This window comes from Natrix helvetica (genome assembly GCF_964273705.1).
Source record: "Natrix helvetica genome assembly, chromosome: Z".
NCBI classification, from domain to species: Eukaryota; Metazoa; Chordata; class Lepidosauria; order Squamata; family Natricidae; genus Natrix; species Natrix helvetica.
This window is the reverse complement of record NC_138554.1, coordinates 102,946,328-102,974,165: the sequence shown is the minus strand read 5'-3', so window position 1 is coordinate 102,974,165 and position 27,838 is coordinate 102,946,328. Positions and strand designations below refer to the sequence as shown.

The window sequence follows — 27,838 nt, the reverse complement described above, 5'->3', positions numbered from 1 at the left end:
CTTAAAAGAAAGATTTCATGTTTCTATATATCTTCAAAAAATAAATTGAAGTTGGGAAAATGACCATTGTCTGTCCTTACCTGTAATGACTACACCTTTCCTGATGTAACATAATTTGAAAGTGCACTTAGATAACAGTTATTAGACATACTTTATGTGCAATTGACACAGCCAAGATTTTCCGCAAGACCTTTAGTTCTTATCTTGGTAGATTTATGATGCCTTCTTTTTGTGTTTTAGTAGTCTAGCTCTGTGTAATGAAGTCTTTAAAAACAAAGTTGTCAGTCATTCCACTTATGTATGGATGCTTGAAGTAGCTGCAATAAACAACATATATAGCATGAATGGGGAATAGTTTTCACCCATATTTATTTGCAATTCATTTTATGGATGGTGGTGAAATATTATTTTCATTCTTTTAGGCTGCATTATGATATTAGACTGCATTGTCATTTATTCAATATCTATGCATGTAACTACGTACTTGCTATACATGTTTCAGACATGAAACATATATTTCATGTATGTTCTTCCTTCTCATCTGCTTTCTTTTTTTTTCATTTTTCTCCCTCTTTCCAAATTTGAATAGTAGCAAAGTGAGAACTGAGAAACAACTTCTTTAAATAAAAAGATGGTAATTTCATCTAGCAATTTTTAGCAGCATCACTAAGAGAGGGAAATTTTAATCTTTTTCCTGAAACTAGTTCTTCTCACTTTCTCTCATTCAGTGAATGAAAGGGTGAAATGTCTGTTGAAAACTTTATCATTATGAATATATTGCTTTCTAGACATCCCAACTTACTAAAAAAGTACAGCAAATCTGAGCTATCTCTATTCCAATAAATTACAGTGGTACCTTAATACTGAACTGCTTTGAAACTCATCACATTTGGGACTCAATGCATTTTGATGCAAAAACATTGTCTCGGTACTATAGTTTGTTTGGTACTCAATACATAAAAGAATGCAATACAGTGTCAGTGTTGGCTGCCTTGTGACTCACTAGATTATTCCTCATGAAAAAAAATTTGTTGGATACTCATTGTGCCTTCTGGACCCAATTAAAAATGAGAACCAAGGTGCCACTGTATGAGGAAACAAATAATGTAGATTTTTTGTAGATTCATTGGAATAGAAGTTGTTCAGGTTTACTATACATATTCAATAATTGGGCCTTCTAGTTTTCAGGAATGCAATATATTCATAATGATAAAGTTTTTAACAGACATTTCACACTCTATTCCAATGAGACCTGGGGATACAACATTTTCTTTGTTTCTTAACTTTTAATTTAATTTTAATTTAATTTTATTAAATTTATAGACCGCCCCCTCTCCCCAAAGGGACTCGGGGCGGTGTACAGACCACAAATAAAACAATATACAAAACTTAAATATTTATAAATACCCATTAAAACAGATTAAATAATAGGCTGTACAGTATAGTTAAAAATTAAAACAACCTAAAAATCTACCCCTAAAAATTTAAAATACAGGCTAGAGGGACACAAAAACTACAGTTAGGCCAGGCCAGCTAAGTTGAACAGGTGGGTCTTAAGTTTCTTACGGAAGGAGCGGAGATCAGTCGTTATTCTAATATCAGGGGGGGAGGTCATTCCAGAGGGTCGGGCCCATCACAGAGAAGGCCCTACTCCTGGGCGTCGCCCGCTGGCACTGCCTAGTGGACGGCACCCAGAGGAGTCCCTCCCTGTGAGAGCGAATCGGCCGCAGGGATGTATGGGGCAGGATGCAATCCCGCAGGTAGCTAGGTCCTGTGCCATGGAGCGCTTTAAAGATGATAGTCAACACCTTGAAATGCACCCGAAAAGCCACAGGTAGCCAGTGCAGCCCGCGCAGGAGAGGTGTTACATGGGAGTATCTAGTACCTCCCATAATTGCCCGCGCGGCCGCGTTCTGGACCAACTGCAGCCTTCGGGTGCATCTCAAGGGAAGCCCCATGTAGAGAGCATTGCAGTAGTCCAGTTGGGATGTCACTAGTGCATGGGTGACTGTGTGCAGGGCGCCCCGGTCCAATAGGGGGCACAATTGGCGCACCAGGCGAACCTGGTGGAACACCCCCCTTGCCACGGCCGTCACATGGTCATCCATTGACAGCCGGGCATCCAGGAGGACGCCCAAATTGTGTGCCCACTCCACGGGGGCCAGCTGTTCGCCCCCGATGGCCAGTGATGGAACCCACTGGTTGAACCGAGGCGCCGGTAACCACAGCCACTCCGTCTTGGAGGGGTTGAGTTTGAGTCTGTTACTGCCCATCCAAACCCGTACGGCCTCCAGGCACCGGGACATCATTTCGACGGCCTCGTTGGGGTGGTTCGGGGTAGATATGTACAGTTGAATATCGTCAGCGTACAGATGGTATTCGACCCCAAAACCACGAATGATCTCACCCAGCGGCTTCATATATGTGTTGAACAGGAGAGGCGAGAGGACCGACCCCTGTGGCACCCCACAAGTGAGCGGCCTCAGCGTCAACCTCTGCCCCCCTGTCAGCACACATTGCGCTCGGCCAGAGAGGTAGGAGGAGAACCACTGCAAAATGGTACCCCTCACCCCCAACCCCTCTAGATGGCGCAATAGGATACCATGGTCGATGGTATCAAAAGCAGCCGAGAGATCTAATAGGACCAGGATGGAGGATCTCAAATCAACCCCCATCTCTGGCCCTCCAGAGATCATCCACCAACGCGGCCAAAGCCGTCTCCGTGCTGTGGCCGGGCCGGAAACTGGACTGGCGCGGGTCTAGATAATCAATTTCATCCAAGTGGCGTGGGAACTGTTGTGCCACCACACTCTCTACAACCTTCGCCAAAAAGCAAAGGTTGGAGACAGGATGGTAGTTAGCTAATATAGCTGGATCCAGGGAAGGCTTCATGAGTTGGGGCCTCACCACTGCCTCTTTTAAGACGGCTGGCAAGAACCCCTCTCTCACGGAGGCGTTGACTAACTCCTGGAGCCAGCCTCGTGTGACCTCCCAGGATGCCAGTACAAGCCAGGAGGGACACGGGTCCAGTAAACATGTGGTGGCTCGCAGTCGCCCACGCAACTTGTCCATATCTTCGGCAGTAACAGAGTCAAACTCCTCCCAAGATGGTCCCTCAAGACTCGCCTCTGGCGTCCCTCCTAGACCACTGCAGGGGACCCACTCGCTGCGGATCTGAGCGATTTTGTCCTGCAGATATTCCCCAAATTCCTCTGCTCTACCCTGCAAGGGGGCTTCCCGCAGCCTCTGTAAAAGGAGGGAGCGGGTCACCCGGAACAGGGTGGCAGGGCGGTTGTCTGCGGACGCAATAAGAGCGGCACAATATCGACGCTTGGCCACTCTTAATGCCACAAGGTAGGTCTGTAAATAGGCTCTTACCTTTTAAAATAATCATAAAAGAATGCATACTAATTTCCTGATTTTGTTTTTAAGAAATATTGAACATGAAAAATGGGTGCTGAAAAAACAAATCATGTCATTCTCTTTAAAAAAATATTAGCAATTAATTAATTGTCTTGCAAATATTAAATATATTCCAATATTAATATAATATTAATCTGATAACTGATAAAAATTCAACTAGAAATTGATTGCAATGAGATTTATATTAAGGGTTTAAGACTGCAGCTACACGTTGGCTGACTAGCTGGCTAACTAGAACATTGATTTTCTTGCAAATTCATTTAGGTTTTTAATCATGAATCTAGCTAAATCTGTATATAGTCATCTACCAATAATTTTACAATCTACAGTTAACACAGTAACACAGGGTATAGGAAGATTTAGCTGCAGTCACAAAAGTATGACACAACTGAAAAAATGATTGACTAAATTTTAAGCTGTCTCTTCTATTACACATTCTGTAAAGCTGTGCCACAATCCATAAAAATGACTTGGCAAATATATTATTATTTTTTAAAAAAATCAGTTGAGTATACCCCTGCCAATTTAAGTAAATGTCAATAAAGCAACCAATTTGATAACTGATTCTGAAATATGCAAATATGATTGAAATACTGAATCTGTAGCTGTAATAAAACATCTTTACTTTCCATCTGGAATCTCTTGTGAACTCTTTAGACTTTTTATTGTTCCTGGCTAATGGACAAAATACCAGCTGTGAAATTGTAAAACAATATAGCCTACTTGAATCTCACTTTAAAAAGAGCTAGCAATTACTTATTTTTGTAACAAAAATGTCATTTCCATTTGAACACAAACATGGGCAACATGATTAATAAAAGCTAAGCCCTTTCTCTTGTTTGGTAAAGGAAGTGAGCAGATCTTTAGTATAAAAAGGACATTTAAGCCAGACCCTAGATCATAGGGCAGAAATGGCTGTGAAAAGTGATAAAATATTTAATGGGGTTGTTTTATCTTCATTTTAACCTCAAGCTCTCTAGTGCAAGATAAGTTGATTTCATGTGATTTGCAATGATGCTGTAAATAATTTGATTCTTCATTACCAGTGATGTTTATATTTACAAGGGAATTTCTGAGTTTAGTGAGTACGTATTAATACTCAGCGAACTTGCACAAAGCAATGCAAAACAAATTCAGTTTTTCACATTTCTTATTATTTTGTTACCCTCTTCTCACTTTTGTATTAAATTCAAATTGCTGAAAGATTTGGAACAGCTAAAAAATTGTTTTACTATATTGTGACATTTTGGTTGGCTTTTACAATATCTTGACTTATATTTTAGACTTTCAAGGCAGTGAAGCCAATCAGTTAAAATAAAATCCCCAACTCAGTATTTTTTTAGTTTTCCAAAGTCACATTTCCTGTTACATTGGAAAAAATCAAAGCTTAGTTAACTCACTGTATAACAGAGAAGAAAAAAAGATACATTGGTATAGATTGCAGTGAAAGGAAATTTGGGGTGAGCATTTTTCATTCAGGTCACTATGCAACTTCTCCAGATTTTTATCCACAGGAATGATTTAATCAATAAAAATAAAATATCTCCTTTATATTCCATTTAATAAGGTTGATAATCAGCATTAGGAGTGAAGACTTCAGGATAAAATGGTTGTAGTAAAATAATCTTACTTGTTCTTACTACATAGGCATTTGCTATATAGGTTCATTCTTTAGAATACGTAAGGATATGTTTTATTTCAGTTTTATTGATGTACAGACTAAAATCTCCCAAAAGTTATATTTATCCCAAGATTATGCACATACATGCATGCACGCACAAAATACATATCTATTAGTAATCTACTAAGTGTCAAATAGCAATAGTTTTGAAAAGAATTTGGTGGCCATGCTGTAGATCTCAAATGATATGTCAACTAAGGGAAGAATATTTTGCTTTTCTGAGTAAGAGGTTAATAAAGGCATTATTATATTCAGCTGCATAAAAATGTCAAATACAAGATAAATAAAATTCATTCTTGCATAGAAAGGTGGAGGACAACATAAATTGAACCTCTTCTTCTGTGAAAAGAAATAGTAAAATAAATAAGGGTTTCAATGCCTTGAGGGATTATAAGATTGTTCTGAACTACCATCTAAAATTTAACAAAGTTGATTTGAGATGAACATTGAGCAGCATGGTGGGCCAGTGATAAAGGTGCTTGCCTCCTGCTCGGAAGGTTGATAGGTCTATCTTACGTACAGCAGATGTTTCTCTCTCAAGACACAAAGGAAAAGTTCTGTCTGCCATCAGAAAGGGCATCCAGCCAGTAAATGCTTAATTTCATCTAGTTGCCTTGAATCTATCTTGATTAGGGACTACAGAGTTACAAAAAGAAAAAAAAATGAGATGAACATCTTAAACATGCAATGTCTTCATTGCTCCCAGAAAGAAAAACCATACTTGGTAATGGACTATATGTTTTGCCTGAGATTCCAGCTTTCATGTTCAGCTTCTGGAGTGGAAGGTGCAATCACCATACTAGTAATCTACTCAAAAGTCCTGATAAGCTAGATTTTAATGTGAACAGAGGATTGTTCTTGTTGCTCACATAAGAGATAAGAGAGTGTGGTAGCACGTCAGCTTCCCCAGTACCTGGATGAAGCTGTCTACCTGGATCCGTTTCAGTCGGGTTTCAGGCCCGGGTACAGCACGGAGACGGCATTGATAGCGTTGGTCGAAGATCTCTGGCGGGCCCGGGATAGGGGCTGTTCATCTGTCCTGGTCCTATTAGACCTCTTGGCGGCTTTCGATACCATCGACCATGGTATCCTACTGCGACGACTTGGGGGGTTGGGAGTGGGGGGCACTGTTTTACGGTGGTTCTCCTCCTACCTGTTGGATCGGTTACAGTTTGTGTTGACTGGAGGGCAGAGATCGACCCCCAGGCGCGTCATTTGTGGGGTGCCCCAGGGGTCAGTTCTCTCACCCCTCCTGTTCAACATATACATGAAACCACTGGGCGAGATCATCCGTGGTTTTGGGGTATGGTATCATCAATATGCTGATGATACCCAACTTTTCATCTCTACCCCAAACCACCCAAACGATGCCCTCGACGTGATGTCCTCATGCCAGGAGGCTGTGCGGATCTGGATGGGGAGGAACAGGCTCAAGCTCAATCCCTCCAAGACTGAGTGGCTGTGGTTTCTGTCATCCCGATTTGTACATCTTGTTCCATCTTTGACGATAGGGGGAGAAATTTTAGCCCCCTCAGAGAAGGCTCACAATCTGGGAGTCCTCCTGGATACACGGCTTAGTTTAGAAGAACACCTGATGGCTGTGACCAGGGGGGCCTTTTACCTGGTTCGTCTGGTACGTCAGTTGCGCCCCTTCCTGGATCGGGATGCTCTGTGCATAGTCATTCATGCCGTCGTCCTTTCTCGCCTGGACTACTGCAATGCTCTCTACATGGGGCTGCCCTTGAAGAGCACCCGGAGGCTTCAGCTGGTCCAGAATGCGGCCGCGCTGGTTGTCATGGGGGTACCTAGGTGCTCCCATGTTACACCCCTTTTAGGCAGCCTGCACTGGTTGCCGGTTGTTTTCCGGGTGCGATTCAAGGTATTAATTATGACCTTTAAAGCGCTCCATGGCTTAGGCCCAGGGTACCTGTGAGACCACCTACTGCCACCAGTAGCCTCCCACCATCCGGTACGATCCCACAGAGTTGGCCTCCTCAGGGTGCCGTCAGCCAGGCAGTGTCGACTGGTGACCCCCAGGGGGAGAGCCTTCTCTGTGGGAGCGCCTTCCCTCTGGAATGAGCTGCCCCCGGAGCTTTGCATAATCCCCGACCTCCGGTCCTTCCGACGCGCCCTAAAAAGTTGGCTTTTCCAGCAAGCCGGCCTGGCCTGTTATTTTAACTTATTTTAAATGTATTGTTTGTTTTCTTTTAAATTCGGTTTGTTTTTTTGGATATGGATTTAATCTTTTTTAACTTTTGGAATGTGTGTTTTTTAATGTTGTATGCCGCCCTGAGTCCTTTTGGAGAAGGGCGGCATATAAATCCAAATAAACCAAACCAAACCAAACTTAAAAATTTGAACTACTATCTGAGTAAAATGAGTATAATTTATTGCCAGGCATGTTACATTATTGTATTTCCAAATTGAAATAAAGGAGGCACCATTGAAATTATCAGGACAAGTTTCTGTGCATTATTTAAGCAAGTAAATTCATGTAACTTCATCTGAACTCTCTTTTATGTTTGATCTTTTTATAAGAAATACCTGTATGGAAAACAGCTTCATACTTGTTGTGGAAGCTTTCTTTACAAAGTTCCCATAAAGATTCTATGCTGGAAATAAAGTTTTCCTGTTCTTGTTTTTGCATCATGACTCATTTTCAAACTTGTATCTCAATCCTGTACTGCTTAAAACCTTTTCATGAAAATTTACAACATATTAGCAAAGCTAATATTTTGGAAATATTATTTGAATTAAAATATATATATGAGCGAAAGTTGTTTTGCCTGAAAATTCCAAAATTTTCAGGTTATAAAATTTTATTACCTGATGACCAAATAAAGATTGGGAAGAGAACAAAATCAGTCTCAGGATGACAGATTCTGACATTATCAGAAACATCCATTTGTCCTGAACAAAAACAAGCATAAATTTCTTCAAACTCCCTCTTCAAGATGATATGAATGGGGTTGCCTTTTTGGTAGACAGGGATAATTTAACTAAATTAAAATAGTTTGAAATGAATATCCTTGAAAACTAAAACTCTAAGCTTTCCTGGGATGGTTCCTTTTGATATGTCAGAACTGATCAAAATCAACATGATTTTTTTACTGCATCCAGTCATTGTATTCTGTTATTTGCTATTTCAAGGAACCATGAATGTAACATACATTTGCTTTTTTCAAATACACTTATCCATTTGACTCAGTGAAGGCTTCAAAATAAAAGTCAAGTACCCAGAAAAGATCATTCAAAATATCTATCGATGTTAAAACCATCCAAATGAACAGGTGAGAGGATTTTTCCCAAATATTATATATAGTCCTACATTTATGATGCTCGCTTTTTATCTTTTAGGTTCATGGAAGAAAACATAAAGTAATAGACTTTTTAACTGGCAGCTCTGAGATAGGATGAGAAATCCGCAGGGCCTGAGTTGTAAAGTTGCAGGTAGTATCTTAGTCTCTTCTATATAACTCCAGGGGATCTTGGATCTTTTCCTGAAAACTGGTGGTATAATTGTTCACCTGTTTTAAACTAGGAAGTACACGAAAATGCTAGTGTAAGTTCATAGTAGGCTTAACGTTTGGAAATAAAGATCTCCTCCAGAATCCTCCCTTCACATATCAAAGAAAGACCAGGCCCACCTATTTTTCAGTATTTCCTCTTTTTATTTTGGAGCTCTGGTAGTTCAAAAAGGGTTAAATGCAGCTTCTGTAATCAAAAGTCACTGCCCAAGTTCTAGAAACTATCCATCTGTAAAAGCAAAGACAAAAATGCAACTTTTTAATGACTTTATTTTACTAGCAGATCATAAATAGAAGATATAGCCTGCTATCCACCCAAAGTTTAACTTGCTGTGACATTAACCTACTGCATGTTCCATAGTGATCCTGACCAATCTTTTAAATATTTTAATTAGTTGGCTGAAGTGATGGTAAGTCTCTAGAGTTGTGAAGCGTATCTCCTGGGCTTCTTTGTTAATTATCTGGACATTCTTGAACTTCATACAAAAGAAGAAGAAAAGCAAGATGATATTTAAGATTCATATTCTTGGAAAAATAAACTATGTGTCATGCATTCAGCACATATCTAAGTGATACTTTATAAATGAGCTCTTGTTTTTTTTCCCAATAGGCAGTGATATGACATAAAATAATTCCTTTTCCTGCAGAATCAAGTCTTTGATAAAGCATTGATGTGCTGTTTTTCTTTAAGCATGTCTAGAGATTTTTTAAGCATTTCTTTTCAATCTTGAGGTTTAGAGCAACGCAAATTCAGACTTTTAATATAATAACAGAGGCAGAGATGTTTCCTCTAATGTGCATTACTGTAAGCTGGTTTAAAGTATCTTGGTGTCTGTATCTTAATATAAACAAGTGTCTGTGCAAAAATGCTTTGAATTTATATTTGTTGGCTAGATTTTCAACATATTCCTTGGTGTTAAATAGACAATCTCTTGAGTATATTTTTGTTTCTTTTTCTGACTGTCACCCGCTGTTCTGAGATCATTGTCTGATATTTCCTATTGCCCAAATTCTCATTACTTTTGGTTAATATGGGATAACTCTGTATTAAATTTAGTAGTTATGGAAAATGTTAGATTTTGTTGAGAAATAAATAATTGTGATTGGCAAACATGTTTAAAATTTGTTTAAGGTGGAAATACCAGGCTCTAAAAATAATTAGGTACTGGAGTTGTATTCATCACTCTGTGCCCCACATTCTGACCTAGCAATTGTCAAATATTTTAAAAGATTAGACAACAAATAGAACACAGTGACTAGTAACATAGATGTTTGTGCAGATAAGATTTTGCTTGCTGTCAGGCAAAACCAAGCATTTAATAGTGAGTGCCATACCATATTCACTAATCAAATAGTTGGCAAGATAGTAGAGGCAGGCACATCACAGGTTATGTAGACAGTAAACTCAGAGTGAATCAAAGTGACTCAAATGCCTATACGCCAATGCACAGAGTATGAAGATAAAGAGGGTGAATTAAAATTCAAGTAAATGAGGGTAGATATGATATTGTTGCCATTACGGAAACTTGGTGGGATGAAACCACAAATGGAACATACAGCTAGAGGGATTTAAATTATTTAAAAGAAATAGATCAAATAAAAGAGGAGGTGGAATTGCACTATATATAAGAAATAACTACATTTCTACATAAATAGAGCCCAACAATGATGAAAATTAACTTGAATGTATTTGGGTCAATATTAAAGGGGGGAGGATGACATTGTCATAGGTGTATACTATAGGCCACCCAACCAAACAGAGGAAATAGATGAACTTTTGCTAGTCAGCTAACTAAGGTGTGCGGGAAGCACATCACAATAGAAATGGGGGATTTTAACTACCCTGACATCAACTGGAGACAAACTCTGCACCAAGTGGAAGATTCAATACGTTCCTAACAAACCTAACAGACAACTTTGTTTCCCAAAAAGTAGAGAAGGGAACAAGGAGATCAGCCATATTGGACTTAATTCTAACTAACAGAGATGAAATGCTAGAAGGTGTTGAAACTACAGGAACCTGGGGAGTAAGTGATCATGCAGTATTGGACTTCAATATTATGCAAGCACAAGCTATAGAACAAAGTCACACTCGAGTCTTGGACTTTAAAAGAGCTAATTTCAATAAGCTTAGAGACAGCTTTGGAAGGATTCCATGGATGAGAATCCTCAAGGGGAAAACAACTCAAGAAGCTTGGCAAATTTTGAAAACTGAGATTATAAAATCCCAGTCTAGCATAATACCAATGAAGAAAAAAAATAACAGCTCTCAAAAGAAACCAGCATGGCTGCATAAAGAAATCTCTGACAAATCGAAAGACTAAAAGGAAAAGTATAAAAAGTGGAAAGAGGGGCACATAACTAAGGCAGAATATCAGCAAATAGCCCAAGCCTTGCAAAGATGAAGTGAGGAAGGCTCACAATGAACAAAGGCTTGCAACAAAAATAAAAAACAACAAAAAAGCTTCTTCCAACATGTTAAAAACAAGAAAAAAGTCAAGGAAACAATTGGCTATTGCTTGGAGAAAGTGGCAAGAAGGGGACGAGCAACAGGGAGGAAGCAGAAGTACATAACTGGTTTTTTTGTATCTGTCTTTACACAAAGGGAAAAAACAGTCCATCCAACCTATCAAAAACAGCACCACAAAAAACAGATTAGGAACACAAGTTAAAATAGGGAAGAAAATGGAAAGTGAGCACCCATCTACCCAAGATGAGTTCAACTCACCAGGACCAGATGGACTACACCCCAAGATTCTGAAAGAACTGGCAAACACGATCTCAGAACCACTGAATCAGGGTTTAGGCAGTCACTACTGCCAGTTCACTTGCAGGTGTACTATGTGCGCACATGCACAGAGCAATAAAACTTGCTCTCCACATGAGCAGAAGCAAAAAACAAAATGGTGGCACCTATGCCGCTGCCGTGAGAACCAGTTTGGGGGTGTGGCAGGCCTGGGTCGCTGCCTGTTCTAGCGACCCAGACTGAACTCATCCGAACTGGTAGAAACCCACTATTGCACTGAATTATATCTTTCAAAGATCCTGGAGCACCGGGGGACTGCTAGAGAACTGGAAAAGAGCTGATGTAGTTTCCATCTTCAAAAAAGAAAAAAAACTAGATCCAGGAATCTACAGATCTATCAGCCTGACCTCAATACCAGGGAAAATTCTGGGAAAGATAGTCATGCAGCGAATCAGTGAACACCTAGAAGCAAACAAAGTAATAACCAAAAGCCAACATGGGTCTGTCAAAAACAGATCATGCCAGACTAATCTTATTGCATTCTTTGACAAAGTGACAAAATTAATGGATCAGAGGAATGCTGTCAATATAATTTACTTGGATTTCAGTAGGGCATTTGATAAAGTAGACCATAACCTACTACTAGATAAAATAGAAAAATGTGGGTTAGATAGCATCACCATCAATTGATTTTCTGGCTGACCAACCGCACTCAATGTGTAGTCCTCAATGGAACTGCATCTACATGGAGGGAAGTATGCAATGGGGTACCCCAACGGTCTGTTTTAGGCCCAGTACTCTTCAACATCTTTATCAATGATTTGGATGAGGGGTAGTGTAGGTTTTCAGAAATCCGTCAAGCAGTGGTGTCAAAAATGTCTGTCTGCCTTCGCAGAGTTTATTTGGCTTTTATACAGTTTTACAAGCAAAGCACAGAGCAACAATATATTGTTTTGGTTTACTCCCCCATTTTTCCCTAGTGAATCCAGAATGCTATTCAGGCCAAGGTTAACTCCTGCCTTTGTTCGGTGAGATATTGGGCTAAAAGATAACACACTACTCGAGACCATAGCTGAAATGCATATGTCTGTGTGTAACCTTTCCTTTATTCCCACATCTGGTTCTACTAATTAGGTGAGCTTGTAGGTATCCAAGATAACCAGCTACTGAGATCATGGTAGCTTCCTACGCATGTCTTTACGTAAGGTTACCTCTCATTCCTTCAGGGTAGATGGGGAACTCATCAAATTTTCAGATGACACCAAGCTAGCAAGAATAGCCAACACAATGGAAGATAGGCTTAAGATACAGAAGGATCTTGACAAACTTGAACACTGAGCATCTAACAAAATGCATATCTAACAAAATGAAATTCAATGGTGAAAAAAATAAGGTTCTACATTTAGGCAAGGAAAACAAATTGCACAGGTACAGTATATGTGGTTTCTTGCTCAATAGTAGTAACTGTGAGAGGGATCTTGGAGTCCTAGTGGACAATCATTTAAATATGAGCTGGCAGTGTGCAGCAGCTGCCAAAAAAGCCAACACAGTTCTAGGCTGCATAAACAGAGGCATAGAATCAAGATCATGTGAAGTGTTAATGCCACTTTATAATGCCTTGGTAAGGCCACACTTGGAATACTGCATCCAGTTTTTGTTGCCACAATGTAAAAAAGATGTGGAGACTCTAGAAAGAGTGCAGACAACAAAGAAAATTAGGGGACAGGAGGCTAAAACATATGAAGAACGGTTGCAGGAACTGGGTAGGTCTAGTTTAATGAAAAGAAGAATCAGGGGTGACATGATACCAGTGTTTTGCTATCTCAGGGCTGCCACAAAGAAGAGGGAGTCAGGTTATTCTCCAAAGGACCTGAGGACAGGACAAGAAGCAATGGGTGGAAACTAATCAAGAAGGGAAGCAACCTAAAACTAAGGAGAAATTTTCTGATAGAACAATTAATCATGGAACAACTTCCCTCCAGAAGTTGTGGATGCTTCCACACTAGAGGTTTTTAAGAAGATATTGGATAATCATTTGTCTGAAGTGGTGTAGGGTTTCCTGCCTAGGCAGGGGATGGAATAGTATTAACTGTTGCAAGAGTGTTTTATTGTAGACTTTAATGTCTTCTTATGAAACACTTTTTAAAAAGGGACCATTTTAGGTAGGGTTTATTTAACTATGTCTGAACTAATGGGGGACTAAGAGTGGATATGCAAATAATTCCAACATTTTCCAACATATTAACAAAATTAACTTGACTATTAACTTACCTAACTTGCTAATTAGCAAAAAAAATTATTCAAAATTTTGGCTACTACTCATCTAATCTCAAGTATCTAATGAATAAATAACAAAGGTAATTCCACAAAGTTGAATCATAAAATGTAGGCATTGTAAGGACTTTGGAGATCTAGTCCATTACTCTTCCAGTGCAGAAATTCACTACAACGCAGGAATCCACTCTACTAGAATATAACATTCCTGACTATCCAGTTTATTTCAGTGCTTCTATCAAGTGAGATTCCACCACTTCCCAAGTCAGTATTTCATTGTTGAACAGCTTTTACAATTATTTTTTATGTTCAACTGATACAACATGTTTCAGATATCTCCCATTATAATCACATAGCAATTGTCTACTCTCTTTACATTTTTGACCTTCTCACCTGCAGACACCTCTGCTCCAGTCTCTAAAATCCAATATTTAAACTGTTCCAATCTTCATAAGTTTTGCTTTCAAAGGTACAAGCCTGGCCTAAATAACATATTCTAGATATGGCCTGACCAATGCAGAACAAGAGGAATCATAACTGTTCCCTTGGTGAAGGGAAAATAGTAAGTTTTGTCTTCAGGGAGTATTTTAAGGTTCAGTGCTGATGAATTATAACACTATAAAAAGAAGTGTTTGAGAGAGGAAAATAAAGGACCAGGAAGAGTTAAGATAAGGAAGAACAAATGAAACTGGGGAGATGGCGAACAAAAGTTGATGGCAGAAATAAAGCGAAAGGTAAAAGAACCTGCTGCTAGTCTTTGCTACTCAGACCTGTAAATCCAGCCTGACTCCCCCAACCCTTTATAGAGGTCTGGCTTTGAAACAGTTTTCTTCCCTGGCAGCAAATGGAGCTTTTGCTCAAATGACAATGCCAAGTGGACAGTAAAGGAGCTACTTTTTGCAAAAAAAGAAACACTATTTAAACTTCTTCAGCTGATACTTGCATTCCAGTCTTGCTTATTGGGTAGGATAGAGCCAAAGGACATAAAGTACTACTACCAAAATGACTTATCCCTGTAGTTGGATTTTATACCTTGATTGTATGGTTTGACGGACTAAACTTCAAAGGGTACTATATTTGCCTTAAGCCTGCTTCCCTGAGAGCTTAAAGGGGACAAACAAACAAATTAAACAAATTGTAAACAAATTAATCTGTCTCCCTATTTTTGATGTGTCCATTTCACTTCTGACACTTGCATCACCTCATTGCTATGTTCTTGATCTTGACACTAGACATCTCTTGATGAAGCCTAACTTGCTTTGCAGTTCATCCTCAGTTTGTGACCTGGTAGACTCAAATCTGCCTTATTTTATGTTTAGTGATACCCAATATGCCTCTCCATTGTTTTAAGAGCCTTTGATTCAAAATGTTTGTACTCTTGAAAGTCCTCCTCCTAGTATTTACCCAATGTTCCAGCTTTCTAAGATCCTGAACCTTGATATTGTCACCTAAGGCATTTATCATTCCCCTATCTCTGTACATATTGGATCATTATATTTGCTAATCTCTCATCCAAATAATTTATAAGCACAGCAAACTATGCAACGTCTAAATTGGAGCCTATGGAACCTTCCTCCCTTGAAGTAAAGCCACAGTTCTGCACTCATTGGGATACAATTGTTCAATCAAGCCTCATAGTTGATCCAAGATGATGTAATCTTCTTTGATAGAATCTTATGGGAGACTTTACTGAATATTTTGCTGAAATATTACATTCCCTCTTTCATTGATAGTCTGTCAACCCTGTCTAGTTGGGAATTGTGTCTTGATGGAAATTCCTAGGCAAGCATACTTTAAGTGTAGTGTATATATGCATGTAGATTTGCATAGAATGTTAATCTGAATTTATGTATGTGCTAGTTTAAAACACAACAGAAACCTTTTAAAAATATTACTTTTATTTTTATGCTCCTCAAATAATTTGTGGACGATTTAGAAACTGGAGGGTGAAATTCTTCTGCTTGGGTGACAGCAAAAATTATAAAATGGTATGCTGCTAGATTTCAAAATAGCAACCTTCAATTTAAACGGCATATATTATAACCATTGTGCTATTACAGAATTCATGGCAAAAGTAGTTTTACAGTGTACCAGACACTATGATAAACAGCAACTCATTTGAAGAGTCATACCTGTAAAGCAACCAATTAATCATTGAGGTTAACCTGCAAAGAACTGGACTATACTATGCTAAATGGACAGGAATACTCACCAAAATATAATATGGATAATTTTGCTTGGGAATTGGGAATACAAAACTATCTGGTTGCTTTGAGTGTGAATGAAGGATTAATAAAGGGTGATGTGTTTCTGCCTGTCAGAAATGGTAGTTAGACTGTTGTTGTGATGGGCCAACCAGACAGAATGGATAAATATTAATAAAGCACAGTAGGAATTGTTAAGTTGCCAATCAATATTAGCCTTATCTTCATAGAATGAATATGGAGTCTACGAACTATTCTGTGTATTTGAAAATCACATATTTTAAAGTTGTGCATACTATGGATGTTTAGGAAGCAGTGCATTTGAATAGAAGTGGAAGCATAACCTGCAAAGAACTGGACTATAGTATGCTATACTATGCTCCTTGATATCTTTAAAGCAAACTTCTATTTTTCATGATTTGATTAAGTCTGTAAAAAAGTGATGTTGCTTTATGAGTTTCTTCGTGGAATTTCCCATGAAACCTACAAAAAGAAGTGGCTGTTTTAAAGAGTAGCAGAGAACTCTTCTTGTATGGGGTTTGGACCACATTTTCTGAACAATTTTCTAAGTATACACTCCTCTATCCACAATAATTATCCACATATACAAATCCATACACATAAAGAACAAACACAACTTTATATATACTACATATAGGTCAACATTTTTCTTTCTCATTCTTTCTGATGCAATCTCTCTATTTTAATTGATGTGATACCAAAAAGTGAGAAAAACATCTAGACAGTTCAGTTTCATTTACTCTCTTGAACATATTCAAGCATTTACCTTAATCTATAACCACGTAGATCTGTATAAACAATTACATTTTCTGTATCACCATGTTCCTTCCTCACCCATGAATTTTTTCACACCTCCTACATCAAGGCTTGGAGGATGGAAACAGGCAGTTTTAAAATCCTGAAGTGAATAATAATATTTGTACAATTCTAATGGTAGACATTACCACCATTTGGATTATTTAAAAACCAAAGAATACCAATTGAAGCTGAGTGCCAACCTGGATTTTTAATTTTGAAAGGGATTAAATTGGCTGGCATGCACACAGTAGTATTTCTATTTGTTTGCAATAATTTTAATAAAGTGTTAACAGATATAGTAAAAATAAATACAAGTTAAATTAAAATATAAAAGAAAGAAATTTAAAGAGTGCAAGAGAAAGAACAAAGAAAAGAGACAAAGTAAAAGAGAGGAAAAAGGAAAAAAGGCAATAACAATGAAATGGCTTCCAACGTTTATCATACTGAGCATAATCAAACATCATGACTCTTCAACCTCTCTTAAAATTAAAAGCAAATTTGTCTTCTTTCCATACCTTAACTCAAATCTATATACGACCTGGAAATCATATTTTCAGTGTTGGTTCAGCAAAAAGCCTATTAGAAGCTAACAGAAATATCAAATTAATTTTTTGTTATTGTTAGTTGCGAAGTCATGTCCAACACATTGTGACCCCATAGACAATGTTCTTCCAGGCCTTCCTGTCCTCTACCATCCTCTGGAGTTCATTTAAGCTCACACCTACTGCTTCGATGACTCCATCCAGCCACCTCATTCTCTGTTATCTCCTTCTTTTGCCCTCAATCTTTCCCAGCATTAGGCTCTTCTCCAGTGAATGCTTCCTTCTCATTAGGTGGCCAAAGTATTTGAGTTTCATCTTCAGGATCTGGCCTTCTAAAGAGAAGTCATGGCTAATTTCCTCTAGAACTGACCGGTTTCATCACCTTGCAGTCTAAGGGACTAGAAGGAAACTTCTCCAGCTCCGTGGTTCAAAGGCCTCTGGTGCTAATTAAATAATCCAATTTCCACACACTTTCCTTTTGTGCTTCATAATTTTCATCTTTAATTTATTGCACTGGAGTCTCGGTATTAGGTCTTTCAGCAATCTTTGGCACTCCAAAAATTTTCAACTCAATATATATTTCAGTCTTAATTATTCCCTCAATAATATTTATGTATAGAATCAGTGAATGGTTAACAGTACATTTCTTATCAGCAAAGAGTGTTTACATCTTTACTTGAAACCCTGAATTTCTGATCATCATTTAGGAGTAATTGAACTGTCCTTTGCTGGATAGTGTGCCGGGAGGGAATGGAGAATTCTGAGTGGTGTGTTACAGAAATTGTTTAAGGTATTTTAGAAAATCAGATATTTCCTTTCATAACTACTCTGTATAAAAACATACAAAATGTCTGCCTTGTGTATTATAAACTGTCTTTAAAAAGTCCAATAGTTACAAGCTTTGGCAGGCTTCTAAGCTAGATTTATAGTATAGTGAAATATGGAATTTCCATCATTCTTCTTTTTTCTAATCTCCCCAATGACTTTTTGTATGTGAGAGTTTATTTTCATGCAAAAAAAAGGAAAATTCCTATTTTCGTGTAGCTGAATGTAAACAAAGGAACCTACAATCAAACAAAGGAACAAAGTTTTCAATTTATTTAAAGATCTGATGTTCACATATGCTTTATTTCTTGTCCTTTAGTTTTTTATGGACATATTGGATCCATATATGATGTAGTCTTGATATGATAAACTGTACAATTCTCTGGGATTTTATCATCGACATAACTGACAATTTGCATAGTTCCAGATTTTCCATACTTATAACATGAATGGACTGAAAAAAATATTGAAACAGTCAGCATGGGAATTGGAGTTCACATACCTTAAATTGCTTAGTTTAAAAAAACATGGGTTTAGAGCACAACAATCATAGATAGAAACTCCACATGATCACTACAATTCATTCAAAAACAGGTCTTGGGAAATATATAGGATTTGTTTTGTTTTGTTTTGTTTGTTTTATTGGATTTATATGCTGCCCTTCTCCCAAAGGACTCAGGGCGGCATACAACATTAAAAAACACATATCATAAAAGTTAAAAGGAAATTAGATAAATATCCCAAAAAACCAAACCCAATTAATATGACAATAACATTTAAAAAATTAGATTGCAGTCTTTTTTAATATAGCCTTACTTAGTCAGTGACTTACCATGGAACCCGGCAAGCGCACACATGCACATGCATACAAATATTATTCCTATGATTTTCTCCTCTTGTGTTTATACTTGAAATAAATATTCTTGCATTCTGGCACTACTAAACATGGATACCATAAAATAAGAAGACATTTTAGACACAGAATAAATGTAAATAGAAAAATAAAGTACTGTAATTTGCAAAGAGGTAAAAATGAATGGAATTGACAAAGGGATATTTTAGTACTGACATTGTAGAAGGTCAACAAAAATGAAAATATCTATGCTTTGCAACATAGGAATATTGATTTCTAGGAGCTTAAATGAAAGATCAAAAGTCACTTTGAATTTCATTGCTCTATTCTCAGCAATGTTGTCAAAGTAATAGATATACAATGTACATGCCATGGTTTTACCTACTAGAAAAGAAGTACAAAACACTGCTTGTACATTTGGACTGGGAATTGCAGAGGAGTAAAGAATAATTATAACAAAGGATGCAAGCCATAATAACTAGAGAAAATCCCTATGTTCAGTGATAGTCTAGCAAACAAATAGCAGGCCATTACTTTCATGCCCTATGTGTCATACATTATTTCATGCCTTTTGTATGAAACTTGGAAGACATCTAACTGGATTACTACTAAAAACAAAGTTGGACTAGAAAGATTTTTGTATTTGTTACTTTGGTATCAGTGTCTCTCTGTATCTACTACAGTCCAAGAGTGCAGAATGTAGATCTCTCAAGATAATACAATAATACAATAGTAGAGTTGGAAGGGACCTTGGAGGTCTTCTAGTCCAACCCCCTGCCTAGGCAGGAAACCCTATACCGTTCCAGATATAGAATGCTTCACTTACAACCAGCATGGTCTATAGGTAAAGGTCTATAGAATAACAGATTATTTTACTATCTGGGAAAAAGAAAGAGAACAGCAGTCTCACTCATCCCCTGTGTAAGAGGAATGGAACTGGCAACCAATTTGTTCTTTAGCACTGGTGTAATAGAATGTCCATCACTATCTTGAGAGTATTACATTAACGTCAGCATGACCTGGTGTGACACATTTCTTTCCTCCAACAACCTGTGATATATATTTCCTGACATGCCTAGAGAATGATAGAATGGTGGTTCAACAGCATTTGAAATAGCATAGGTTTCCCCTTAAACTTATATGAAAGTTTTAACACTGGAGAGTGAAGGTATTGCTTCAGCATATTCTATGAAAGGTTTAAAAAACCAGGGAAAGATGCATAGAAGTCTTAGTAGGGTTTATAGAAATAAAATCAGCTTATTCCTTGATGTTTTTTGCTCCATAGAAATAAGGAGAATTTCTCTGCAGCCACCCCCTTCCTATTGCCTTATTCTTTTAAAATCTGGTAATTGAAAACCTATCTTGTTCTTACAGAACGGTTTTGCTATTGTGAGGCCCCCAGGCCATCATGCTGAAGAATCAACAGCCATGTAAGTACCAGGGTATATTACCCATCTTGGAGTGCTAGGGTTACTGGCAATCACCTGTACTGTGGGTGTCTCAGAGGAGCTCTAATTGTTAGCAGATGACTGAAAAGGCTTTCGAGGTATCCCAGAAGGAGATTTATGATCTCAGAGATCATACAGCTTTTTTATAATACACACACACACACACACACACACACACACACACACACACACACACACAAATGCTCCTAAACATTATTTATAGCTGTTTCCTGACCAATGTGCTTTATAAAATTTCTGTTCTTCTCTATTCCACAGGGGGTTCTGCTTTTTTAATTCGGTTGCAATTACTGCCAAATACTTGCGAGACAAGCTAAATATAGGCAAGATATTGATTGTAGATCTGGTATGTATTATTAACGAGCATCATCGTTTTAGTGCATTTAGATAAAGGGGAGGGGGAGAGAGGAAGGGAGGAACAACAAAACTGTTGCATTTTCTTCTATACATTAGTCTTTTCTGCTTTTACTACTTAGAAGTAATAAAGGTGTGTGTTTTTCCTTTGAATTTGGGAACCCATTAAATTCAGGATTACAGGACTGAAACCATAAACATGTATGTTTCACTCCAATGGTATTAACTGCAATTTTAAAGAGAAAAGGGGTAGATCAGGTTGACTTTTACTGACTTTTACTGTTCTTAAATGAACTGATTCTTTCACTATTGAAATGACCCACAGGTCAGTTTAGAAAGTTTACTTTTCCATGAAGAATATTAATTTGAAATAGTTTAATTTAATTGCATGATTTTGGTTTGGTAGAAAGTTTGATTTTCTTCCTTAAACTGATAATAATTTGGCATGTTTTGCAACAGTCATATATTTGAAACAGGATGCTATTTAGTTCTAAAACATGCATACCTGTTGGTTTTCATGCAGAAATATACTATTGATTGACATTTATGTTTTTAAAAAGACAATCATTGTGAATTAGTTTTATCTAATAATAAAAACTTAAGTTCCAAACAAATGATTAAGTGAAATGCAATTGTCATACGGCATCGTGTTTATATACTCTACTCATGAATAATGAATTGGGCTTTGCCTTCTACTTAAGCACCAACATTATCCACAGCCTAAAGGAAAATTCAAGGATTCATTTATGAATACTATTTTTATTTTGCCTGCCATTTAGAAGGAACAATGCAATAAGACTGGAAAAGCATAGGCAGGAAATAAATCTTGGTAACCAAAATCTAACCTGTTACATTTAATTAATTTTTGCAGATAATAAAAAATTAAATGTAGTATATAAAAAGGATGAGGTTGTAACAATCTAAATCTTACTGTTATCAGAACTCACAAAATAATTATTACTATAAACTCATGGATTTAATATGTAATAATCCAAATGTACTTTACACTGTTAAGCATCGCATATGAAAACTCAGACTAACATTTAATTTTAGAACTGTAACATGAGCATTTGAATTATACATAAGAGTTCAATTTCAACCATCAATAACAAACCAACAAATAGTGAGACCTTGAATAAATTGAAATTGGTCAGTTAAGTTCCAGATAATATAATCATCATCTTCCCATGAGTGCTTTCTTCCTTTTTGCCCCAGAGAGATTTTCTTCTATCTGCCAGTTTGAAACACTAGTACACCAATACTATTTTTGGAAGCTTCAAAGAGTTACTCAACACAAGGTTCATGAAATCATCAGAAAGGACCACAAGTGGTCTGAGAAGAACACTAAGGTCTACTGAGAAAATAAAAGGACCGTGCACAAAAGAGCAGAAGGATGCACCATATGGTCTGTGAAGGATAACTCCAACAGCTGAGTGAATTGATGCTAAGAAGAATAAGGCCAGCTTTTGGGACAGCATGTGTAGTCAGTGAGATTCACCAGAATCAAATAATTAAAAGAACTGAAGACAACTTAATTGTTAAAAATCCACTCTAATCATTTGAAATCCAGTCTGTAAAATAAGACCAAAACTTCTTATGCAAAAAGTGTACATGTATACCCAGGTCTCTATGATAGATACATGAAACAACAAATGATAGTGTCATAGATACAATACAATAATACAATAGTAGAGTTGGAAGGGACCTTGGAGGTCTTCTAGTCCAACCCCCTGCCTAGCCAGGAAACCCTATACCATTCCAGACAAATGGCTATCCAACATCTTCTTAAAGACTTCCAGTGTTGGGGCATTCACAACTTCTGGAGGCAAGCTGTTCCCCTGATTAATTGTTCTAACTGTCAGGAAATTTCTCCTCAGTTCTAAGTTGCTTCTCTCCTTGATTAGTTTCCACCCATTGCTTCTTGTTCTGTCCACAGGTGCCTTGGAGAATAGCTTGACTCCCTCTTCTTTGTGGCAACCCCTGAGATATTGGAACAATGCTATCATGTCTCCTCTAGTCCTTCTTTCTCTTAAGCTAGACATACCTAGTTCCTGCAACCGTTCTTCATATGTTTTAGTCTCCAGTCCCCTAATCATCTTTGTTGCTCTTCTCTGCACTCTTTCTAGAGTCTCCACATCTTTTTTACATCGTGGCGACCAGAACTGAATGCAGTATTCCAAGGGTGGCCTTACCAAGGCATTATAAAGTGGTATTAACACTTCACGTGATCTTGATTCTATCCCTCTGTTGATGCAGCCTAGAACTGTGTTGGCTTTTTTGGCAGCTGCTGCACACTGCTGGCTCATATTTAAATGGTTGTCCACTAGAACTCCAAGATCCCTCTCACAGTTACTACTATTGAGCACGGTACCACCTATACTGTACCTGTGCATTCCGTTTTTGTTGCCTAAATGTAGAACCTTACTCTTTTCACCATTGAATTTCATTTTATTAGATAGTGCCCAATGTTCAAGTTTGTCAAGATCCTTCTGTATCTTAAGCCTATCTTCTGGAGTGTTGGCTATTCCTGCCAGCTTGGTGTCATCTGCAAATTTGATGAGTTCCCCATTTATTCCCTCATCCAAATCATTGATGAAGATGTTGAAGAGTACTGGGCCTAAAACAGAGCCTTGGGGTACTCCACTGCATACTTCCCTCCAGGTAGATGCAGTTCCATTGAGGACTACACGTTGAGTGCGGTTGGTCAGCCAGTTACGAATCCATCTGGTGGTGATGCTGTCTAACCCACATTCTTCTACTTTATCTAGTAGTAGGTTATGGTCTACCTTATCAAAAGCCTTACTGAAGTCCAAGTAAACTATATCAACGGCATTCTTCTGGTCCACTAATTTTGTCACATTATCAAAGAATGCAATAAGATTAGTCTGGCATGATCTGTTTTTGACAAATCCATGTTGACTTTTGGCTATTACTTTGTTTGCTTCTAGGTGTTCGCAAATTTGTTGCTTGATTATTTTTTCCAGAATCAAGAGACATCTGTAATTAAGTATTAAACTTAAACTTATACAGCAAATATATTAAATAACTGACAGCATCTTTACAGGTAGTCCCTGTGTCACAGTTAACAAATGAATATTTAGTATTTATTTATTTATTTATTTATATCTCACATTTATTATTTTTAATAGCTCAAAGTGATGAACATATCCAATATGCCTTACTTCTTCTATTTTCCACATAACAACCACCCATTGAGATGGGTTGGTTTGAGAGAATGTAACCCAGCTGGCTTTCTTGGCTAAAAAGACCTTGAATCATGGTCTTTCCACTTCCTAGCCTGGTGTCTTAATCACCAGATAACCTGGCTATATTATATAATATATTACATAACTTGGATCTTTATTTAATATATTCCTGTATATATTCTGTAATAGACGTAGCATTATAAGAATAAATGTAAAAACCAAACCCAATTCAACAGAATCAAACATATATTCACAACAATAACTATCATTATAGCTTTATTGATTAGTCTATAATCCATAACAAAGCATAAGGTTCAAACACATATCACCAATAAAATCCTATACAAACAATTTTAAATGAGAATAGGGTAAAGTACAGTTATAAGATAAGATACAAGCAATAACTATCAATAATTCATCTGTCTTGAAGTTCTTTGCCACCAACATCCAACAACAGCCATACCGAGGAAGAACATTCAGATGGAAAAACTAGTGAACAAGAGCCATGTGGTGAAACAGCCAAGTTACATTGTTTTCTACCTTCAGCACACAACCAAATTGTCATAAAGAGACCACAGAATTCTTCATGAAGATTATGCACAGACATTGCTAGGAATTAACTTCCATTGGACAAGTCCTTGGATCTATTATCTTTACAAAATGGACATCTTGAATACTATCACTCTTTTGCTAAGTGATCAAATGCAGGAGTTCAATTTTTTTTTAAAAAAAGAATTTTATTGGTTTTTACAAATATTTATAGGAAAGAGTAAATAGGTACAAGAAAATTTTGACAGCTACATCGTGCGAATGGTAGAAATCCCCCCCGAATCTCACAACTTTTACAGAAAAAAAAGAATCAAAATTAAGAAATAAACATTGGCAGCTTTTTGTTTTGCATTATATTAACAATACATTCAATCATCTTTTATGTCACTTCCAACAATTACATTATAACAACAATTGCAATAATGTTTCAAACTCATTTTTGTGACCTGAGTCTTTTCACTATTGCTTCCTCCCCCCTGTCTTCTGGCAGAGCCATTGCCCCTCCCCCCTCATATCTTGTGTACATGTCCCCTGTTCCATCTAGAAAGGCACTGTATTTTTCAATGAAAGCCTCTGCCTCCACAACTGTATTAATTCTAATTTTAGTGCCCTCCCAGAAAATCACCATTCCTTCTGGCAATAACCATCTGAACCAAACTCCTTTATTATATAATTTCTTTGACAAAGAGGAATATTTCTTCCTCTTATCTCTTACTTTCTTCGGAATTTGTTTAAGGATGGTTATTTCTTTGTCTTTATATTTTAGTGGTCCCACCCTTTGAGCTCCTAAGACCTCATCTCTTGTAGTCTTTCTAAGAAATTTAACATGTATTTCCCTTGGAACATTGTGTGTTCTAGCGTATGCTGAATTGATCCTATAAATCAAATCAATATCCCACCATAGCTGTTGTTTATCTCTTTTAATATATTCTGCTAAAATTGTGGTCATGATCTCCTTAAGGTCTTCATTTTCTGTCTCTGGTAAGTTTTGAAATCTAAGAAAAAAAGACATTCTTTCAAATTCCATTTTTATCATATGATTTTCAAATTCTCTATTCCCCTTCTGGACAGTCTTAACCTCCTCTCTCAGCCTAGTCATGTCTTCCTCCAGTACACCTATTCTCTGTTTATTTTGTGTTGCTTGTTGTTGCGTTTCTCTGAGCTGATCATTTAAGTCTGCCAGTTGTTTTTTCAGTTCATCTTGTCCCTTCATAATAGTTTGAAACATTTGGGCAACAAATAAGTCTTCAGTTGTTTTAAGTTGTAGAAATGAGGCCATTTGTGTCTGTTGAGTAATCGGGCTAGACGTAGAAGATGTCGGGGCCAAGGATGCCTTACCAGGCGGTGGCTTTTTAGGACCCATGTTAAGTTCAGAGATAGCTGTAAATCTTATACAGAAGAAATGGCGTCTGTGGAATGCACAGCTGGTTGAGATCGTGAGGCAAACAAGCCCAGAAGTGAAAGTTAGTGTTCCTATACAGCTCCAAGCCAAAAGATAAGAATCAAATGTTCCAAATCTAAGGGGACCACATAAGAAGAGAGGCTCCAGGAGATCTCTGGGGTGTAGGGTAATATAAAGCCAGAAATCCTTTCAAAGGGGAAACTTCATTCGTAAAAGCAAAGAAGAAGGAGGAAGTTGGCCATCTTGGCTCCGCCTTCACAGGGGATCAGAAAGCAACATATCCAAAGTTTCCAAAAGGTAGTTTAAAAGAATCAACTTAGCAGTCATCTCTTGCAATTGTTGCAAAAGTCATTCTCCCATTGCTTAGTGGAAGTGAAAGTTAACTTTTAACTCTCTCTCTCTTCTCCGAGAGAGAGAGATATTCCGAGTGCTGCTTTTCCGAGGGGTGGTGGAAAATTCCCCCCTCCAATCTTAACACTTCAAAGGATTGAATCCACAATTTAGAAAGGCTGCTGCTCATCAATTAGGTAGATTTAAAAGAGATTGAGGGAAACTTCCCACCTCACCGCACTTCAGCTGTAACATCTGATTAATTGTTTCCTTCCAGGCTCCGTTTGGTGAAGCCGCACAGCGACAGTGCGCAGCGCCGCCATGCACCCCCCATGCTCCCCGGCTCCTGGGGCGAGGTTGGAAACCCCCCTGTGACTAGTGCCGGTCCAGAGGGTCCCAACTAGCCACCCTACAGCAGGGAGCCCCTCCAAGGCCCCCTGTGCTCCTAAAAGGAGCCACCGAAGAGACGAGCGGCGGACGCACAGGTCCGTCGCCTTCGGGGACCGGAAGTTGTCTCCCCAGGAGTTCAATTTTTGAACCAGTTTTGTTGACCAACAAAATAAATATGAGAATGGACAATACAAGTAAAAAGATTAAAATCCCACAATGGAAACTATTGGTATTATTCTTCGTGCTGTACATTTCAGTCAGCACTGTATGTGATTATCTCAGGTGTAAGGAAAAGCAGAAACAGCAACATGAAAATTAGAGGGCACAGCAAAGGACTAAGTAGGAAAGAATCATACAGGAGATAATGGGTCCAAATCTTGTCAATGTGATGATTAATAAAATATTACTTCTGGAATCTGAAAAACCATCATTGCTTTAGAAATAAAGGCATTAAAATGAATTAAAAGGAACTACACTTCTAATTCCATACAGTAATTACCGCATTCTCACCCATGGGATATAGGTGAGAGGAAAAGTAGTGGGGCATCCAATCTTTCTTGCTTGTATGTGTGGTGCTATTCAGATAACCCGGAGAGACAACTGCTTTATCTCTTTATTGCAAATGCTGTTAGAACGTTAATAGTGAACTATTAAAACAGCTTCTGGGCACAAAATTCAGAATGTGAATAGCAACAAACCCACTCCACAGCTGTTATTTCTACTGTTTATTTCATGAGAAGATAGTTAAATAGCAGGTCAGTAGGGGGATAGACTTGCAGCTGGCCAATGTATATGGTAAGAGGTATACTAGTATTCATGTTGATGCGAGGAACTCTGCAGACAGTTAATTATAGCTCAGGAATTGTAGATGGCTCAAGTAGACAATAGACTGCTCAACCACAAAAATGTGGTATTGTATACAAATGGTTGTATTTGTATTGTATACAAATCAAACCAAAGCTATGAATGCAAATATACTTCCCTACATATTATGAAGTATATAATCATAATTATTTGGTTAAATAACCACATGGTCTGCATAATACCCCACATAATAAAGTGCCATTCCACTATTGATTGAAGAATCAGTGTGAATCCTATCTTCCAATTTCAGCTGAGGCTAGAAAAAGAAAAAGCAGTGTTAATATACAGCAATAGGGTTCTTTTGTTATAAAAATCAGTTCTTGGTTTCATGGATTTTGGCTTAATAAATTTAAATTTTAAAAGCCCTATTTGCTGAAAGAAAT

At 37.7% G+C, this 27,838-nt stretch overlaps 1 protein-coding gene across 1 annotated transcript in view; it reads left to right on the top strand.

Annotated features, from left to right (window-relative positions):
* The window catches only part of HDAC9 (histone deacetylase 9), a 506,624-nt gene that overhangs the window by 365,104 nt on the left and 113,682 nt on the right, over positions 1 to 27,838 (top strand). Inside the window, exons 21-22 of the mRNA XM_081970663.1 lie at positions 20,269 to 20,324; positions 20,619 to 20,706. Of these exons, the coding sequence (XP_081826789.1) occupies positions 20,269 to 20,324; positions 20,619 to 20,706 (144 nt within the window). The remainder of the gene's footprint in view (positions 1 to 20,268; positions 20,325 to 20,618; positions 20,707 to 27,838) is intronic.